This window comes from Caenorhabditis elegans, chromosome X (assembly GCF_000002985.6).
Source record: "Caenorhabditis elegans chromosome X".
NCBI classification, from domain to species: Eukaryota; Metazoa; Nematoda; class Chromadorea; order Rhabditida; family Rhabditidae; genus Caenorhabditis; species Caenorhabditis elegans.
The window spans coordinates 2,871,193-2,891,822 of NC_003284.9; the positions used below are offsets into that span (position 1 = coordinate 2,871,193).

At 34.0% G+C, this 20,630-nt stretch overlaps 3 protein-coding genes and 4 non-coding genes across 8 annotated transcripts; 4 read left to right on the forward strand and 3 right to left on the reverse strand.

The window, feature by feature from the left end:
* Nucleotides 1-1,546: 1,546 nt before the first annotated feature.
* F53B3.5 (Conserved plasma membrane protein) lies at nt 1,547-8,387 on the reverse strand. Its single transcript, NM_076098.10, has 7 exons — nt 8,275-8,387; nt 6,640-6,784; nt 6,196-6,339; nt 5,343-5,444; nt 5,194-5,291; nt 3,749-3,865; nt 1,547-2,364 (listed from the first exon to the last, which is right to left on the reverse strand). Exons 1-7 carry the CDS (start codon nt 8,377-8,379, stop codon nt 2,185-2,187), a joined length of 891 nt encoding a protein of 296 aa, NP_508499.4. The 5' UTR covers nt 8,380-8,387; the 3' UTR covers nt 1,547-2,184.
* 21ur-15146 lies at nt 3,128-3,148 on the forward strand. Its single transcript, NR_070573.1, has one exon.
* A 5,732-nt stretch (nt 8,388-14,119) lies between the features above and the next one.
* Nucleotides 14,120-14,262, forward strand: F53B3.11. Its single transcript, NR_070574.1, has one exon. It is a non-coding gene; the product is annotated as an Unclassified non-coding RNA F53B3.11 (non-coding RNA).
* Nucleotides 14,248-14,386, reverse strand: F53B3.12. Its single transcript, NR_070575.1, has one exon. It is a non-coding gene; the product is annotated as an Unclassified non-coding RNA F53B3.12 (non-coding RNA).
* F53B3.10 lies at nt 14,330-14,453 on the forward strand. Its single transcript, NR_131715.1, has one exon. It is a non-coding gene; the product is annotated as an Unclassified non-coding RNA F53B3.10 (non-coding RNA).
* Nucleotides 14,454-14,665: 212 nt separating this feature from the next.
* vang-1 (Vang-like protein) lies at nt 14,666-19,489 on the forward strand (the record flags this gene model as incomplete). Of its 2 annotated transcripts, none has more annotated exons than NM_076099.5 (8): nt 14,666-14,835; nt 15,648-15,781; nt 15,832-15,964; nt 16,017-16,235; nt 17,003-17,445; nt 17,790-18,008; nt 18,060-18,228; nt 18,984-19,489. In NM_076099.5, the coding sequence occupies 8 exons, from the start codon at nt 14,680-14,682 to the stop codon at nt 19,107-19,109; spliced, it is 1,599 nt and encodes a 532-aa protein (NP_508500.1). The 2 variants fall into 2 exon arrangements, with proteins under 2 accessions (NP_508500.1, NP_508501.1); NM_076100.8 differs by having other exon boundaries at nt 14,680-14,835; nt 15,841-15,964; nt 18,984-19,109.
* B0410.3 (Neuropeptide-Like Protein) lies at nt 19,377-20,299 on the reverse strand. The gene is made up of 2 exons (NM_076101.6): nt 19,919-20,299; nt 19,377-19,858 (listed from the first exon to the last, which is right to left on the reverse strand). The coding sequence occupies exons 1-2, from the start codon at nt 20,087-20,089 to the stop codon at nt 19,679-19,681; spliced, it is 351 nt and encodes a 116-aa protein (NP_508502.1). The 5' UTR covers nt 20,090-20,299; the 3' UTR covers nt 19,377-19,678.
* Nucleotides 20,300-20,630: the final 331 nt, after the last annotated feature.

Below are 20,630 nucleotides of genomic sequence, written 5' to 3' on the forward strand. Positions count from 1 at the left end.
CGCGATGTGTGTGTGTGTGTGTGTGCCAGTTGAAAGCAAACAGTACCTCCGATGAAGGCTTGAAGACTCGGGGGGGGCCTGCTGATGCTTCTGCAACCGTCCCCAATACCGGTGAGCGGAAAGAAGTCGAGAGTTTGCCAAGAAACACTGCGACACATTGTGAACGCAAACGAGAGGGTAAACATAATGGGAAGCGGAGGTTAAGCAACTTACTGACAGATTGGTAGGTACTCACAACCGGTAATGAGTTGCTTTCAGTTTCTGCTCACCAATCAAAATTCTTATGCGAAAATTTTTTGTTTTTTGATCCGGCAATTAACAATGTTTTTAGCAGATGATTTTTTTTAAATAAATTAAAACGTAATAGTTTTAGTATTCTCAAAAACAAATGGTACAAACCAATAGGTACCAAAATTTAATTTAATTCATTTTTCTACCACTGATTGCACTCATCTTCCATCTGTTAATGTTTTTGTGCTACCTTCTGATTTCTGTAAAACCTATAGTATAATTTGAGCATAATTTCAAACTCCGAAACTCATAACATCCAATGGTATTCAATTTTTTCGGCAAATGAATGTAATAAAAACTTTGTGCACTATTTCATTCGTGAGCTAAGAAAATTGTTTGATCATTGGTAGGTAAATGGAGAAAACACCCTCTTGATTTTTGAAATATTCAGCGTCTGTAATTTTACAATTTCATAAGAGAAAAAAGAATTTATTGACTATAAAAAACTGGCAAAAAAGACCGAGTTTTTGCCACTTTTTGAGAAAACTTTAGTTATGTCGCATGTTTTAATCCTTGCAATATTTAAATATTAATTCAAAAATAATCACAGCATAAAAATCAAATAAACAATTTTTATTTGATCGACAACTTCCAAAAAGGTGGCAAAAACAGACATTTTTCCAATTTAAAATCATATAAAAATTAGATTCAAAAAATTACCATGATACTTGTTCATTTTGGCTTCATATGTATTTTGAAACAATTTCCCCACTGGTGCTACACCACCTTCAGCAATATTTGTCATAGTTTTGGTAAATTGTCAATTTCACAAAACAATTAAATATTACTTTCAAACAAATTTTAAAATATGTCGCATTTTTCAACCCATAAGTATTTGTTTCCGTCCACCAATAAAATTGTGAGAGACGAAGCAAAAATTGAAAACTTCTTGGGTCAGGAAATTTGAGAACAAATTGATCGAATAATTTTAGCGTACATTTATTAAAGTTGAAGTAGCGCAGGTAGGGGTTTTGTCTAAATACACTTATAAAAATCGAATATCATAATAAAATGTTCCAAAAAAATTTACATTTATGGAAGTTTTCAGTCAAAATTTTGATAAAATGCTAAATTTAAAAAAATTGCTTTGAAGGAAATTCAGAGCAATGCCGCATGTTCCGACCACAAAATGTTTTAACAAGAGTAATACAAACAAAATTAAAGTATAAAAATCGTTGAATAAAATCTTTTTTTTGCTTTTTTAATGATATATTGGACGTTCGCATGTTGTCATAAATAATAAATTATTGAATCATTTTCTTACAATCAAACTGATTTATTTAGATACTTTGGTATGAACTGAAAAAAAGTGTTTCACATATTTAAAAGTATGAAAAAGTGAAATGATTAAATGGGAACTGAGGTGTGGCATATTCGAGTATCGATTATCTTTTAAATTCATTGTGCTTGCTGAACGAACTGAACAAAAAAAGGGGGCAGATGGCATTTTGAATAAGACAAGTGGGAAAAGGAGCACCAAGGGTCTTCCATCCAAACTCGATAATTTCAAACAAGGAGTGGCAGTACAAAAATGAGAAGACGGACATAAAACGGATTGGGGATTGCCAACAAAATCAGAACAAGAAAACACTAAACTCAGAATGACAAAGTTGAGAAAAAAACATTATTAAGTAGTTTAGGTACATTATGGGGAAACTGTGACAAATGCGATACACACATACACAAAACGGCAACAATTTTTGGTTGGCAAGTGGAAGAGGAAGAGGATTACTGGAAGTCTAGACTTTCCAAGAAAAGGCTAGAATAAAACTTCTGACATTCAAAAAAAACATAGAATTTGGTGAGAATATTCGTGATGGACCTCGTCGTTTCTTGATTGAGTACTATAAAAATTTAGAATAAAGGGCTTCTTTGCAATATGAAGAACACTCTTTAACGTCCATAAGTCATGTATCCATAGCCAGCAGTGTTGTATTGATTGTAATATGGGTAGCCACCATATCCAGCGTACGTGTTGTAGTTGTATGGCACAATAGTTCCAGCCCCCTTGTCATAGTAGTTTGGCATCATGTAGGCACCGTGTTTAGCTGTCAGCGCGTCCTCCTCTTCTCTCTATCAAATAATAAATTCATTAGGTTAGCTGATGTTAATCGTCTAAATAGTCAAACAATGTTCTCAATCTTCAAAGACCTATTCCGATGGGAGATGACCCAATTTTCAACAAATTAAGCAATATCTAGTGCCTGGTGGGAAGCGTTTACTATTTTATTTTGTCCATTCTAATTGATGATAGATCAATAGATAGAATAACAACAAAAACAAAAAGTGTTTTTTTTGGTAAGTGATATAAAGTTTTTAAAATAGAATGTATTGATTGGAAATGTTTTCAAATGAATTGCATAATGAAACATCTCAAAATGGCGGGTTAAAAATTTGAAAAAAATTTTCTTAAAATCTCAAATTTTGGCCATTTTTTCCGTGTTGCAGAGGTCCGAAGTTGACCTTTTGTTTTAAATTATCATCCTTTATCGCATAGTTTGGTAGTTTATCACACGTTATTTCGTTGATTGAGAGACATTTAAAGTCAATAGGTGACTAAAAATGAATTTTTATGATAAGTCAACTTCCGACCAATGCGACACGGAAAAGCGGCCAAAACTGGAGTTTTTAGCAAAAATTTTTAACCGAAATAGAAAAAATGTTGAAATACTTTTGAGAAGTTTCATTTCAAAAATTCGTTCCTTTCAGCACATTTTGAGTGTCACCGATGTGTCAAAGTTTTTTGAGAAATTTATGAAGAAATATTTTTATTTTTGAAATGAACTTTACTGTTTATTACAAGTTTCAAAAATTTGCTCAAAAACCGCTATAAAAGTCAAAATGTGTGTGACACTGCACATTTTGGGTTCAAAATAGCCCGAATCGTTGCTCCATCATTTGAGTTCAAAATTAAAATACAAATTTCTTCACACATTCGCGATAGAAAAAGTGACTGCAATACTGATTTTGATAGATTTTTCATATTTTGGGATCACTAGTTTTTTTTTCTAAATTTATATAATTCGAGTTTTATGGAAGTTGTGGACTGGTATTTTTTTTTCTAACTATCATCAAAAACTAGTCTTCCAATTTTTGTTGTGTCTCTCAGCTAGAAAATGAGCGGTGTCAAAGTAAGTTCAAAGTACACCATACTTATAAAGAAATTTCTGTGAATGTAGTTTCCGAACACGGATTGTCAGAAAATCTCATTTCATAGTCATGCATGATTGCCAAAACGGTTGCCAGCATGTCTGTTTTCGGGGAAAGTCGTAATAATTCTTCTCAAACAGTTATAAGCGGATGGTCTCTTCCTCCCCCTTCCGCGCAATCCAAGGACAACACCCTGATATTGTGTGGTACACCATCCGAAAATTCCATAGAAACCGAAAGATATTTATCCGAACGAGATAAGACTAGACGAGGGGGGGGGGGAGGGGTGACATCTGCCACTACTAACCTTTACAGCAGCGTAGGCGAAGAACATGAAAGCACTTCCGATGACAATAAATCCGATTCCGATCCAAGAGACAATGTAAGACCATCCGTAGTTATGACGGGACGTCAATTTGAGAATCTGAAAATGAAATCAATTTGTTTTGGTTTTTTTCCTACATAGACAATATTATAATTTCTGATACCAAACGTTTGGCGTTGTCTATTTGATAGCTCCAAGTTGTTAAACCGGTTCTGAGTATTTTGAACGAATATACTCAAATTAGAGGTGTGCGGCAAATTTGTCGAATTTGCCGAACTTGCCGTTTGCCGTCCTTGGCAAATTTGCCAAATTTGCCGCACACTCCTGACCCAAATGCGCAAAAATGAACGGATATCGTAATGAACCGTGTCAAAAATTGTAAGAACTTTAAAAAAAAATCATGGTTAAAAATTTCGAGTTTTGGCAACTTTTCTGTGTTGCAGTGGTATAAAGTTGATTGTTTTCGAATCATCATATTTTATTGCACATTTTAGTAGTCGGATTTTTTAAAATTAAAGTACATTTAGAGCCGATAGGCGGCTTTAAATGCATTTCAATCAACGACATAATGTAAGATCTACTAAATTATGCAACAAAAAAAAATGATAAAGCAATAAAAATTATTTTCCAACAACTGTGGCACGGAGAAGCTGGTAAAATTTAAGATTTTCGACAAAATGGCCTAATTTTTTTCAAAATTTTTAACCGCCATAAAAAGTTTTTTAAGCGTTTTTATTTTTTAGGGTCTAAAAGTTGAAAATCTTTCGAACCGTTAGTCCTGCTTATTATTTTATCACTTCGATTTTTACAGTTGCAAAAAAACAATTTTTAAAATTTTATAAACTGAAAAATAACTCTGCAATAATTTTTCTATCTTACTGATTTTCAGGCTGCAAATATCTCAGATCTTTACCAATTTTAATTTTTTAATTGAAATGTTTTTAAACGTTTAACAATTGGCAAATTTTGCAAATCGTTTTTTTCCAAATTTTTTTCCAATAAGTACCTAATTTTACTTTAAACATTTGAACTTATGTATGGCTAATTTGTTGTTTTTTTACCAACCCCTAACAAAATTGAAACAAAATTTAAAGTAGCCGGACAATTGTTTCCACAGGACTTTCACTCTTCTTCCAACACTTGATAGAAGTGTCGACATGATGACACAGGGAGAGAGTCGATTCTGCTTTGCAAATATCGGCAAACTCAAGTGACTACGCTTATCTTGGATGGCATGCCTACGTAATTTTCACCGATTTTGTTTTTTTTGTTGTTGAAATAGTGAAATAGTGAAATGAAAATTATTTCAAGTGTTGTGGGGTAAAAAGTGATACTAAAGAAAGTAGAAAGTGTGACTTGAATAAAAATATGTATTTAAAAGTATATAAGAGGTTTTTTTTGATAAACTAAATTATTATATTACTCACCGGCTCCCAAGATTTGTAGTATGGCTCTACATCTAATGTGTATCTCTCACTGTAAGCAACGTAGTGCCAGAGAAGCATAGCCACAGACATTGAAAGTCCTGAAAATTGAACATATCCAGTTTTTTGTTTCAAATCAGTAATTGTTTTACCAGCAAGGATCAGAAGAATTCCGGTGCTCATAATGAATTTTTTCGATCTATTCCAGCATCCGATGAGTCCGACAATAAAGCTCAACACGACGAAAACAATACCTGAACAAATCAAAATGGGCATTAATGTCAATATTTGGCTTACTCGCATCGTGACACCTTATAGTACTCTATTGTACAGGTATTTGTATGGATTGCGTCTAATCTATTGCTAATAAAAGTTAATATACATACAATAGTCCGTTGGAAAGTGCTTAGAAATATTGTACAAATTTTTTCTTGCTAGCAATTTTTTAAACTTAATTTTAGTTGAACAAGTAAGTAAGTCTTGAGAAATGGCTCGATCAAAAAATATATGCTCAAATGAACTAATTTTGTAATGTAACTTTTCAAAGTTTTTTTCAAAATTTTTAATGGTGGTTTCAATTGAAATTTTGAAAATGTTACGCTAATTTTCGCTAAAATCTCGAACTGTGCTCACTTTTTTGTGTCATAGCTGTGGAAATTTACTTTTATCATTTTTAAAAAAATCAAATATTTCGGTAATTTATCTCAATTATTAAGTTGATTAAGGTATATTTATAGCCCATAGGGGTAACAATAGGTAACAATGTTCATTAATTTTTGGTTACCTATCGGCTTTGAAATGCTTTAATTAACAAAATGGCGTGAGATAAAACATCAAAATCAGCAATAAAGGATGAAAAAAAGTCAATCTCAAACCGCTGCGAAAGAGATCAAAATTGAAGATTTTAGCGAAAATTAGGCTAATTTTTTGAACTTTTGACTCACCATAATTTAAAACTGTAAAATTTCAAATCAGGTCTATACGTTCCTTTATATAACAACTCACCAACAACATAAGCAATGATAGTTGCTTTTGCAGCATAATGACGGTAAAGTTCATTGTTTGAGAAGTGCTCCTTTTTAGACTCTGGAACCATGAACTCGTTGCTCCAGATGCACGGAGAGCCCATTTTGCTGAAGCTTCCAACATCTGAAAACTGCCCATTTTTCTGATTTTCCGCTAAAGAAAATCTATTGTTTCAACAATTACTTTTATTGGTGTTAACCTTGGGGGGTTTTATTTTATTGTTAGTCACTTGTAAAAAGTAACCACGTAACAAGTAACTGGTAACAAAATCGAGTCACACACATACACACACACACAAAGACACTTCATTCTCCTGTTTTCGTTCAACATGACTGGTAAGGTCGTCAAAAACGATTAGCACTTTTTTTTTTGGGATTAGACATTTGTAGTATAATACAAATAAGTTCAGAATGCGTAACCAACCTTGTGGAACTGTATCAGGGAAGCAAAGATTGAAGAGACCATAGTTGCGAGAGAAGTAGATGTTGTTGTGACCAAAAGCATTTTGAAGGCGTAAACTCAATTCGGGCTCTCGTTTGAATGAGTTTATGATTTCTCTTCGATTCACCTGCAACGAAATTACATTTTAAAACGGACAATCTTCTATCATGTCTCTGAACATAAATCATTCTCTTTGGACTATTCTAATACGGAATTTGATGAACATCCTCGCACACAAAAAAGTAGAAGAAAAACCATCTTCCTGTTGTATATCCTGCATTCATTTATTGTTACTTGCCCTATTCTCCGGACTGTGCGTTTCTGACCTTGTCCCTCGTCAAAATGCCTTTGCCCTTGCGCATGTCTCACGATGGGACCTTAATGAAGGTAGGAAAAGAACGTGAGCAACAGGACCAGGGCGGCTTACTGCCCGGCCAATCCAATTGCCTCTCTGCTACAAGGGGCCGGTTTCCTTTTGAAGCTCCTTTCGAGCATCGCGCGCCGGTGTTGTGATGTCAACAAATAAAAGTATTCGAGGATGGGGAGGGGGATAGATAGTGAAGCGGCAGATGCGAACAGGACAAAATCGGGAAGTGGAGAGGAGCAAAATTGGAAAGAGCTTAGCTCACTTTTTTTTTTGTTTTCATGTCTGAAGTGTGAACCGTGGTTTTGTCATGTTTCGGCGGATTCAAGATGCACAAATTTGAAAGGGAAAGTGTCTGTTTGTCAAATACAAAAAAAAACGAAGAATCGAAAACAGACAAGTCGAAACATGTTGAATTCCAATTTACCGGGACAAAAAATGTCGAATTGATTAGATGTTGTAGGATGGAACAGGAAATTGAGAAGGGGGAAAAAAATGGACATCTGTCAACTTTTCGTGTTTCAGAAAACGGCTAAATTAGAAAGTGGGAATGTTGGAAATGATTTCTTAGAAAAAATTTTTTAAAACATTACTGTGAAATTCTATAGATTTTTAAATGCACTGATGCCTGGAAAAATGTGAGCTTTCTTCATTTAGAAGCACTAAATATGGATTCTGTGTGTTTTAAATGTATAAACCTAAAATGTGCTCAAACAAAACAAATTTTGTAATGAAACTTCTCAAAAGTTTTTTCAAAAAAATTTCAATAGCGGCTGGGCTCGTTTCTAAAGTTTTAAGCACTTTTCCGTGTTAGAAATTGCCTTTTTCTGAATATCATAGTTTTTTCTTTATTTTGGTTTATATCATGTTATTTTGTTGATTAAGAAACATTTGTAACCGGTAGGAAAAAAAATGACAAAAACTAGCCAAAATGTGTTACCTATCGGGTTTAAATGCACCATGTTTAACAGAAATTAATAAAATAAACAACCAAAATGTGCCATTAAAAAAATAATTAAAAAGCGGCCAAAATTTGAGATTTAGCTTTAAAAAACTATTTTTATTCAAAATTTTGTACCGCCAAATATAAATTCGGGAGCATTTTTGAGAGTTTTCTTTACGAAAGTGGTTCTTCTGAGCACATTTTTGGTCCATACTTCTGAATAACTTTGAACAACTCATTTTATGTATTTTACAGTTAGAACTAGTCAATTAATAATTATAAATCAATAAAATCAAAAGCAATAACATACCTGAACTTCAACCCAGTTATCAGTAGTCACTGCAAAACATACGAGGCCCAGGCCAATTAAGGAAAACACCGAGGCGCACGAAAGATGACACGGTGAGGAAAACATTGGGGACCCTGAAAAAAAAAACGTAAGTAAGTGATAATTTTTTGGCATGATGTGAAAATACAGGGGGGTATAGGAGGTCTACTCAAACGAACAACACCCACTCGCACAGTCCGCAACGCGCGCGGAAAGATTGGGCGGGGTCAGCCAGCAGCGCTCCCTCTTACCGCTCACATGCACCTTTCCTTGCCCCCTCTCTCTCTCTCTTCTGCATCTCGCACACACTCACATTATCGGACCGTACGCGGCCACCCCGATCGCATTCTTCTTCATCTTCTTCGTCTCACCGGTTGACTGTACGCACGGATGCCTAAAACATACAAGGTCATCAGATATGACCCCTCGCCCCCTTTGCATCCACTCTCAATTCTTCCTTCAATCCCCCCCCCCCACCTATTCTGCCTCCACCACGTCTTCAGTAGGAGTCGGCTTGGTGGAATGACCTGGGTTACTGCAACTTATCTCGACAATATCTCCGGTAGTTCCCCCGTCTTCAGATGCGCCTCCGGATTTACTGATGATATGACCTTCTGGACGTGATGGATTGCTCTGACAAGAACAAAACCGCAGAGGGTTGCAATATACTATGGAGTTACTGATAAATTGCAACGAGATTGATAGTCTAGTAGGGGGCGAATCTGGGTGTGGTACTGGTACTGAATGCAAAGTTATATTTCTCATTTTCCCGGAATTCAAACAGGATTGTAATAGGATTTAAAATTTTTAAATTCTTCTGACCAGTTCTGAACAAGTCAAATAAATACATTCTAATAGTTCAAGAAACACGAAAACCATTCACAAAGTGAAGAATTCACTTGAACAGTGGCTTACCCAACAATTGTCCCCATCATATTTTAAAAACTGGTTCAGTGGACAACTAAACATCTTGGCAAAAACAAAAAGGGCAATAGAAAGAGCATATCCATAAAATTGAAACGTTGTTTTTTTTTAATGAAAAGATGAAAAGGAAATTGTGAGGTCGAGCAGACCATAAAATACATGCCAGGTGTTAGCTATGGGGTTACTCGAATTTTTATTCACTCACGATCTGACAAGTATTAACGGTTTTTGGTTTTGTATATTAGAAAATCTTTGAAATTGCTTTAAAACATGCAAATATTTTAGTTTTAAAAATTCAAAAAAATTTCCAATTTTTTAAATTGATTTTTTTTTGGAAAATTTGAATAAACTCAGTTTTTTCCACTTTTTCGGAAGTCGTCGATCAAACAAAATTCTTCAAAGAATTTTTTGATCTACTTATGTTCCAAAGAACAATATTGATGCTCTGTAGAGGTTACATGCGACAGTTTTTTTTTCAAAAAGTGGTAAAAATTTAGTTATTGCCACTTTTTGATTTCGATAAAAAATTTTCAACAATTTTTTTTTGAAATGTTTTACTATGGTATTTGATAATTTTAAAACAATGTCTTTACTAGCGCTACTCCACATTTAAAGGCAAGGTAAATTACCGTATATTCTCTGTTAGTGCTGCACATTTTGTTTTTTCAAAAACTTGTCAACTATCAGAATAATTTTCATTTATTTTTCTATAGTTTTGCACTAAATTTTTTATTAATATCTTCAAAATAAATCGAGATATAATATTTTAAAGTATAGGAATATGGTGCAAAAAAATTTGAAAAAATTTAAAAAGTTGTAATAATTATATCAGTGAGTTTTCTAACACAACACAAGTATCGTAACATTTTTCTCGAATTTTTTCTCTGTTGCCATCAAAGATGGAATATATACTAAATTCTGTCGGAATCTTTGTAGATTTTATCGTGAACTGTATAGTTCTTATTACTACCCATACATTTCACACTTCTAATTATCTTTAATAAAGACGGGAAAGGTTTTTATTGTAGGGTTTTCTAAAAATGTTAAAATTTATATTATTAAGAATACTTTTCACTGTAAACGGGTGTTTTAATATTTCTGATTTTTTGGAGTAGAACACCGTTGTGTCTGAAAAATAGATCGAAGTATGTTCCAGGTGTTATTTAAGACTACAAGAAAGGCATGGAAAAAAAACTGTATATAGAGTTGAAGTTTTGAAATTTGTTTTAGCGCATATCATTAATTATTTGTGTCTCTTTGTTCCGTACTTTTGTTCACGTTTTTAATTTGAATGGTGGTTAATGGTAATTTAGAAAATTAAAACATTTTGGGGAAACGAAACCTATAAGTACATCATTTTCTTTGATTTCTGGACCTTATTGTTTCAGCCAAATATGTATTTTGTTAATTTGCTTAAATTTTTTGTCGAGGAGTGAAAAAAAACAAATAGAGTTATGTTAGAATTTTTGCGCGTCCCTAAAAAAATACTTCACTACTATTTCTCCAACAATAGATTTTTTATATAAAATGTGACGATAAACCTAGCAACTGCTGGGTTACCAGCATATTTTTAGTCCTGTTATAAATATATAAAAAACTTGACAACATGAAACATCACAATTTTATAGAAAAAGATTATTAAAATGTACTATTTATTTTAAATTTATTATTTATGCTCCTCATTTTTTAAATGAACCAAAAAAAAAATTCAACTAAAGTGTGAGCAGTGACTATAAAAAACAGAGCGATTTAAAAAAGAGAACAACTGAAACAAATTTAAAATCATTTTTGGTATGTATATATAATCTCATGTCGTCTTGTGCAATTAATTATTTTTTGCAGAATTACTTTTTCGGTTTACAAGTTTGTTAAAGTTTAATGCTTGTGTAGTATACCTGGTCCAAAAATATTTTCCAACTTGTTTTCAGTTTATTTCTAAAAAAATATAGCCCAGTTGGATCACCACCAGGCAGTGTACCTGAATCCCAGATTCGCAGTGCATAGCACTTGAAGAACGGATCGCCCTTTAATCCTTTAATTTTGATTTTAGGCTTATAAAAACATTAATCCAAAGCATAATATGGCCGAAAATTGTCACGGAAATGTTGCAAAATTATTAACACTACAAGTACACAAGTACCTAAAATTATTACATAAGTACCAAGTTCTGGTATGATTTCTTCAGGAGATAAAAAATAGACGGTGTTTTTTTTTTGGCCAAATGTCAGTTGGACAACCTTTCGATTTGTTTTTTAATGTACATGTTTTATCAAAAACCTAAGCTTACAAACTTTTAAATTATACTTCCCGAAAGTTTTTACAATTTTTATGGCGGTTCAAAAATTTCGAAAAAAGTACAAATTTTCAAATAAAATCTGACTTTTCGCATTCTTTTTCTTGTCAAATCAGCTGGAATACAGTTATTATCGAATTAACATTTTTATAGGACATTCGAAATGCTTAGCATTTCGTTATTACCGTTTCCGTTAATTAAGATACGCTTAAAGCTGGTTGGTAACCAAAAAAAGTCAAAAATTGATTACCTATTGGCTTTAAATTAATTTTACTCTTTCTGGGTTCGTCTTGAGTTACCATTTTATTTAACTTCATAATTTAATTTGTAAATTGCATTAAAAAGTTCAATAAAATTCAAGTTCAAAATTCATATTCAATTTAGTTTTAAAAAGTTAAGATAAATGCAATAAAAAACAATAATCAATTTTTTTAAATTTGAGTTTTTAACTACAATTATGTACCTCATTTTTTCAAAATTTTGAACCGCCTTAAAAATTATTTAAAAGGTTTTTGGAAACTTCAAGAAAAGTTTCATTTTGAAATTCGTTTATTTTTGTGCATATTGAGTATAGACGTTCAAAATACCCATTAGTTCTCCTTTAAAACTTGTGTTTTGTAAATATTGTGCATAGGTATGTGTAACAAAGGTCGTGAGAACAATCATTTTTATTTCTTATTCACATGCGCAGCTACCGTACGTTTTTTTTTTGTTAATAAATGCAACTCTATTCATTTTGCACCCCCTTTATTTACTTTCATGCTCCAAAAATGTTATGAGATTGACTTTTAAAAGGAAATGCGTTTTTGAATGTTTGGAGCATTGACCTACCGTTTCCTCTCATTTTGTTTGATTATTTCTCACGGTGTCGGTGTCAATGGCAGTTTGATGAAATTCAATACTGTATTAACATTTCAGACATCAAAATGATTTTCAAATGCTCAAGTAAATATTTATAATTTTCTAGACCACATCAAAATACTTTTGTCAAATCGTTGATAAGTTCACTATTAGTTTTTTTGAAAAATGTTTCCGTTGCAAAAATTTTTGAGGTTTTGTAAACGGAAAACTTATTTAAAGGTGGCGGAGCGCCAGTGGGGAGATTGATTGGACATTTTATAAAACGGAAGCACTTAAAACTGTGTTTTTTTGAATTTTTTCCTTTTTTAAAAGATATTTTTAAAAAGAATTAGCTTACTTTTCAAAATTGATGTAGGAACATTTATAGGATCCATACAATTTTGCCGGCTGAAATTGAAATGCTGAAATTAAAAAAAAAATGTGCAAAACCACAATTTGCCAAAAACTTACGGCAAGTGCCGAGGTTGCGCGCAAATTTGGCAAATTGGCAGTTTTTTGGTATGCCCATTTGCCGGTAATTTCAATTCCGCCATTTTAGAGTTTTTCACTATGATATTTGCCTTCCCTGAGGGGCTTTTTTTACTCTTGAATACAAACTTCTGACAAATGTATACCTATTTATGCTATATTTCATATTAGAGACATAACAAAATTTTTGAAAAAAAAGTGTTTCTTTGTGATTTAACAAAGTTATACATTAGAAATGAGTTGTTGAATTTTTTCAATTTATTCCATACCAAAACTACTGCGTTCAGAAAAAACATCTGGTTTCTGCATAAGTTCCGTGAGTTTGTGTGTCATTTTTTTGAAATTTTTGAGGTCAAAATCAGTAGTTTTAGTCAAAATTGTTTTTCAAACTTTTGATGTGTGCGGAAAATTTCGAAATTTGCCGAGCTCGGCAAATTCCCCAAACATACTGTTTTGAAATTTGCCGAGCTTGGCAAATGGTGAACTTGACAAATTCGGCAAATTTGTCGCTTGCTCCTGCTACACAAGTACCAAAAAATAAATATTAGAACAACAAAACGTTGACAAAATTACGGTTGAAGCATTCTAGCACCTTTCGATTGTCACACTAAACAATCGATGCATAGATCCCAATTTTCACTTACACTTGCAAATGTGCTCCAATGAAATTACCATTTGCACTACTGTTGTGTTATCTACGTAACCGTTGTGGTTCTTTGGAGTGGTGTGTCTGCGCGCGCACACCTTCGCCTCTCACACCATTTTCACCCCACTCATCTTTGTTACTGCACACCCCTGATTTGTCGTCTTTCCATTTTTCGTTCACCTCTTGACGGATTGATGCTAATTTTATTGTACCGAGCTGTTTAGAATTCAACTTTTTCAATAGTCCTAAAGCTTTATATCTTGCCAGGTTGCCATATTTTCTTATTTTATGATTTTCTCAGCTATCTAAAATGCGGTACTTGTGAAAGTATACCTGGATTTAAAATATTAATCATTTTGAAAATTTTACGTAATTATGTTCTATACTATGTCCATAAGGATTAATGTTTTTCTAAACCTAAGAATACAAATCAATTTCACGTTTTGTTTAAATTGTAATTTTTAAAAGAAATGAATGGAAAACGTATTGAAACATATTTTTGAGCTAGGTATATTACACAAGTACCTAAAATAGATACATGTTTCGTCACAAAATAAGGAGCCCGTCAGCTAAATCTTACTTTTCGGTTTTCTTCTACCCAAATCCGCTCTTTGAAATCACCAATGAGTGTCGCATGTAATTGACGACCATTGGGAGATGAAAACCGGCTCCAAGGGGTGACAAGAAAGATGCTCCGGTCCGGGGGTCCGTTTTTCGAAAAGCCCCGCATCTGGTGCGGCCTAGCGGATAGTAGTAGACACACACACACACACACACGCACGCTCACTCACCATTCCTCTTCCCATTCCCCGCTCGCCTCTGACCACACCACACATACGCACACACTGGCCGAATGGGTTGCGCTGGGGCAAGCAGTGGAAGGAGAAAGAGGAGGACGCTGCATAATGTGTTAGAGGTTATTTTCTTTTCGGGGTCCCCTCTTTTCCGTCCACTCGTTTGTCATTGATCGTGGATGGATCGTTTACTTGCGGTTGTGTGTGTGTGTGTGGAACGAAAATGTTATGACGGCGTGTGCGCAACCCGAAGGGCTCGTTTTATCTCTTTTCACAAATTGTCTTTGCCAATCTATCGTTCCGTTCGGATTTTTTTTGTTACATGAAATATAATATGTTATAAATCTCATTCTTTTCAATGGATCAAAATTTTTGGAGAGATTTTTTTTTTCAGGTGGAACATGTCGTATCAAGATAACAGGAAACTTCCGAAAGACACGAGGAGTTGCGTTGGAGGTTTTCGGTATGAAGGACACAAGAAGCAACTACGACCAAGATATGCACAATCTGAAATTGGCGAGCCATTTATACCGAGGTTTTCTGCAATTGCTAGTGAGGTAAGCCTTTTTTTTGAAGATACATTTTAAAATGAAACTCAATTAAATGAGGAGTAACGGCTCTGGGTACCAATATGTGCTCAAAATGAACACATTTTTTTTGTAATGAAACTTCTCAACAGTGTTCAAAATGTTTTTAGTCGGTTTAAAATTTAAAGAAAGGGTTAATTTTTTCACATTTTGAGCAGGCAATTTTTATGCCAGTAGGTAACCAATTCAGGTAATTTTTGATTATCTATTCGCTTAAAAAGTTCCTTAAAAAGTAGGCCTGAAATTAGTTAAAATTTGAAATTTGTCCTACTCGTCAATGTCGTTGCGGCTGGAATCTTTTTTTTTGAAATTTCCGTAAAATTTTGAGTATACAATGTAATTATCCTGCGTTTTCAACTTTATTTAATTATTTTAAAGGCGATGAACGAAGAGATTTGGTAAAGTTTTTAAAAAACATAAATAAATGAAATACCGTGAGATAAACAACCAAAATATTCAATAAAAAAAAACAAAAAAACTGCTGTGTCACGGAAACGTGGCCAAAATTTGAGAATTTTTTAAAAAAATTCGTCTTTTTTTTCGAAATATTGAACCTCCCATAAATATTTTTTAGAAGTTTTATTACGAAATTCGTTTTTAATTCAGTTTCTGAAACTCCTTAAATTCTTTGTTCAGATGTGTCAAAATAAGATATAAGCCGACCAAATATCTTATCTAAAATTTAAAATGTCATAAACGCCGAGTCGATATACATATCTTATCGCTTTGCGTTTTCACTTTTGGAAAATCTATTTTTGAGTACATCTATAATTCATTTGCAGGGCCAGAAGATTGCACCACCTAACGAAGACTGGGCAGACAACACCACCGTGCTCACTGGAATGACGACGGATTCTTTCACAATGGAAGAAAAAGTGATTTATACCCCACCAATTGGACGTGTCATAGGAAGACGGTAAATGTTCTTTTTTTCTAATTTCACTTTTTATAACTATTGAAATTCAGGTGCTCTAGGTTTGTCTGGCTGTTGGCCTCGTCGTTACTTTGCATTATATCGGTGGTCAGTGCGCCGATAATGTGTTCATTGCCTATAATCGCACCACGTTTCGGCTTCAGCATGCCGGCAATTCAATGTGACGTGAGTATTTCGAAAACCAATTATATCGCATTAAAAATATAATGTATTGCAGGTCGATTGTGAAGGACTCCTGTTTTTAATGGCAATCAAAACAATCTTTTTGGTAATTGCAATTGGAGTTCTTTATTGGAGGAAAGCCATGGCAGACATGCCCAGGTTGTACTTTGTACGAGCTGCGCTTACATTTTTAGTCATGTTTATCCTGTTCGCGTTTTGGCTCTTTTACATTGTCAGGATAATGTTTGAAAGATACGACAACTACAAGTACATCGTAGGTTTTTTTTTTCAAACACAGTGGTGGCCAAAAGTATATGCGTTTTTGGGATTTTTTTGCTGGCTTTTTTTATAGTTTCAAATTAGTATAGCGCACAAGCTAGGTACCCTAAAAATTAAAATTCAACTACATAACTGTTACCTAGAATGTTGTCTACTTGATAACTCAGGTTTCAATAAATTAAGTCATTGAAATCAAAAGATATAGCATCGGGCACCTCGTAAGTCCTTTTTTTGCCACGTCCCTTTAAAGGTGTAGCAATGCCGGCACTCATCGTGAACAATTTCTGAAAATGGAGGTTAAATTGTTCTAAAACTTTCAGTTCAAATGTGAATAAAAGTGTAAACATTAGTTATTTAAAATAAATGCCTAAAAATATTTTTGAAAAAAATGACCAGATTTTCAACCGAAATTTTCAATTCTACCGATTGCGTAAGAAAAAACGATTGATAACATGCAATATAAAATTATTTGCGGATTATTTGTTACTAAAACTTTGCTCATGAAAACTGTTCATTCTTGAGTTACAGTCATGAGATGTGGCAAAAAAATTGGCTCGCGAGGTGTCGGCCGCTGTAACTTAGTCTTTTAAAATGTTGAAACTTGTGTTATCATGTGGACAAAATTTTAGGCAACAGTTTATTTGTTGAACCATTTTTTTTAAGTTCATAATTTGTAGCGAAAATTCAGAAGCGGGTATACTGTTCGACTTCACTATGAATCATTTCGAAAAAAAATTGTGAAATCATAATTCATAATTTCAGGTTTCCTATTCCACATCACTGCTCGACGCTCTTCTATGGACACATTATCTCTCTGTTGTGCTCCTCGAGCTTCGTCGTCTACGTGCCCAATTCATTGTAACTATTGTTCGCGATCCAGACGGTGAAATGCATACATTGAACATTGGCGCTGGCTCAATTCAAGAAGCTGCCACCGAGATTCTTCGTTTCTACACAACTCGATTCTCCTCGTTCAACATTCACCTTGACAACGCCAGACAGACGGCGGTTGCAAAGCAGTCTGGAATGCAAGGAGGCACCGCAGGCTTCAAGATGTACAATATCGAGCAATTTGGAGGGCAGGAAACTGTTAGTGAAGTCAACACGCGGGCTTTGATGGAAGCCGCGGCGAGAAGAAGGATTGGTGGATATGCTGAAGTGATGCAGGAAGAACTTGATTTTGAAAAACGGTTAAAGAAGAGAAAGTAAGTGTTTTCAAATTCAGAACTAACGATTTGGATACTTTGAACAAATTTTGTAATGAAACTTCTCAAAAAAGTTTAAAACTTTTTTTAAACGGCTGTTTCAACTTCCTAAATATTATATTACTTTTTTCAAAGCTATAATTTCAAATTTTGTCCACTTTTCCCTGTCACAACTGTTGGAATTATATTTTAGAGTTGAGGTAGCGAAATGATTTTTTGGACACAAAATGGCCTAAAATTAAGGAAATTTTTATTGAGAAGTTCTGAAAATTGTTCAAAAAAAATTATGGCGGTTCAAAGCTTTTAAAAATGGCCTCTTTTCGAAACTCATAAAATCTTTACAGGTATCGCCTAATTGCCGCCGCCGAAGACGCATTCTCCCATGTTCAGAACACTGCCGAGTCCGGAACGAACCAAAAGCCTGGAATTAACAACCAGATGGACTCACTGACCGCTGCTCAAAACGTATTCACATGGATTGTCCGGCCGCTCACCAAATATTTAAAAACTACTCGTCTTCAGTCAAGACATCCTTCAGGAGAAGTTACGAGGCACATTGAAAGGTACGTTTTTTTTAATAAACAGAATTCAAAGATTAAGCTTTCAAATTTCAGATGCCTAACACTCAAGTTGTCTCATCGAACATTTCTCCAACGCTTCTTCAGTGACCGTATTCCCCAACGGGAAATTGTCGGGGAATCGAAATGGTCGGTAATTTGCGACGAGGCGGTGAGCTCTGGAGTTCAACACGGAACGTATCTAGTGCTCAAATCGCACAACCCAGTAAGATTTTGAAAAGTTAATGTTGAAGCTAAATACACATTTAAAACGACCGAATATCATAATTAAACACTCCAAAATTTTTTAAAGATTTTTTGAATTTTACAACGTATTGGCAAAGTGCCAAATTTTTGAAAAGTCTAAGCATTAAAAAAATGTAGAGCAATTTCGCATGTTCGGACACTTACAAAGTTCGAACACAAATGTTTAAAACAAAATTGAAGTAAACAAAATAGTAGAAACAACTTTTTAAATCTACTTCCAACATTATGAGTGGCAAAACTGAGTAATTGTCACTTTTTGAAAAAATAATTCAATTTTGTTCGAAACGTTTTTCTGTTATATTTGGCATTTTTGGCACCATAGCAGTAGTATGTCCCATATTTCCTCCAGTAGTTTTGCATTCAAAAAAAAATGCTTGATCGGTCGGTAGGGTTGCAAGAGCATTACAAAAACACTTTAACAAAAAATATTACGAATAAAATCCGAAAATTGGTATTTCTGCATTATTTAAAGCCGATTGGCAACAAATTTTTATCATTTTATTCTGCTAAACCCATGTACCTTTGAATGATTTTATATTGCAAATTTCGGTAAGTTATCTTACGCTATTTTGTTGACTTAGGTACATCTCAAGCAAAATTTGAAACCGCCATCAAAATTTTTAAAATTTTTGAAAAGATTCACTCAAACTTCGCTCGAAAAAAAAACAGTTACTTCTCAGACTTGCTAAACCGTTTAATATTACCTTTTTTCAGGATATCGACTGCGGAGTTCAACTTGTTTGCACCATCTCGAGTATTCCGTTCTTCAATTTGACCGAGCAAGCCAAACCTGGAAATGAAAAGTTTTCCTTAAAAATTAGCAATGAGTCGGCAGTTTGATTTGTGGGCTAGTCATCATGCCATCAAGTAAACTTCCAAAAAAATGCCCATTTGATTTGATCAGTTTTTTAAAAAATTTTTTTTACCTGTTAGCTTCTTTTCTTCAACTTTTATTCTACATCATGCTGTTTCTATGTACGGGTTCCTCATCTGACCGAGATGATAATGACTGACATTTGACATCTCTATCGCGCTGCGTCACTTACTTCTTCGAGTATTTATTTTTCTTTAAGTTTCTTCACATTGACTTATGGTCTGGTACCTTTTCAATATGATATGAATAATTTATTCAAGTTTAAGTTTTTCTTAATAAAAAAGTGATTATTTATTATGTATATTTGATTTTAAAAAAAGAAAAAAAATACATCATGGAAAGAAAAATCATTTTTATGAGATCAGAGGTGGTATATTTGTTTGAGTGTGACTGACTTAGCATGTTGATTAGATGTACATCAGGAAATACCCGTAACACATCACTAGAGAGAACATGTCAAATCGAGAGTACGCTATGAAAAATGAAGGAAACGGATATATGAAAAAAAATGCGAACAAGATAGTTTTAAGTTGGATTACACAAAAAGTCTCGGGAACATCAAGCTTCTCTTCTTCCTTCCAAATCTACTGCTGGTGATTCTCTGACTATTGAAAAACGTGGAAATTCTGTCGTTGATCGTGGGATCCATATCATATACAATACCGTTCTCATCCATGAACTGGTTGGGCGAGAAGTTGTCATTGATTTGTTTTTGCTGAAAACAGTATTGGTGAAAACCGATTCAAATCTAAAAAATTGAAAAGTATTGACTTACCCAATCATCTTCTCCGCGCAAATGAAGAATCGGACGGAAATCAGTGTTTTGCATTCCTATCCGACGTCGCGTCAATTTCTCAGATCTGTAGGCATCGAGAAGACTCATTGACGAGACGATTGTGACAATTAGATTGAAGAAAATAATCTGACGGAGTATCTGCGCGAACATTTTGATAGCTTTCGACTTTTGAAGGTTGTGTTGAAGATGACACTTCAAAAAACTGGACGATCGAGACCCAAATACGGAAGTGTAAAGGGAAAGAGATAATAGTTTACAACTGACAGATGCGCTCGTTTAAATAGAAGATATGATAATAGAGAAGATAGAGAAAAAGGCAAATGGGAAGACAGAATTGGTGAGGGACAAACGACGATTTTCTTCTACTTCACACACACACACACACACTATCAGAAAGGGTGGTATCATACTGTCACACGAGGCGGATAGACGAGAGGACAGAGAAAAGAAGATGTTTAAACTTTGGGCTTTGTCATTTCTCCACTTCTCTCCACAAAACCCAAACCGATTACGATACGATAATATAGACCATTTGATCCAATTATGATGCAAACTGTTCACGAGTTTTAAATGATTTTTCGAAGATCTCTAGCAATATTCGCAGAACGTCATGCATGTTAAGAGTAAACAAAACAAGTATGAACAAATATTTTCCGTGAATAAAAATTTTTCAAGAATAACATGAACGTAC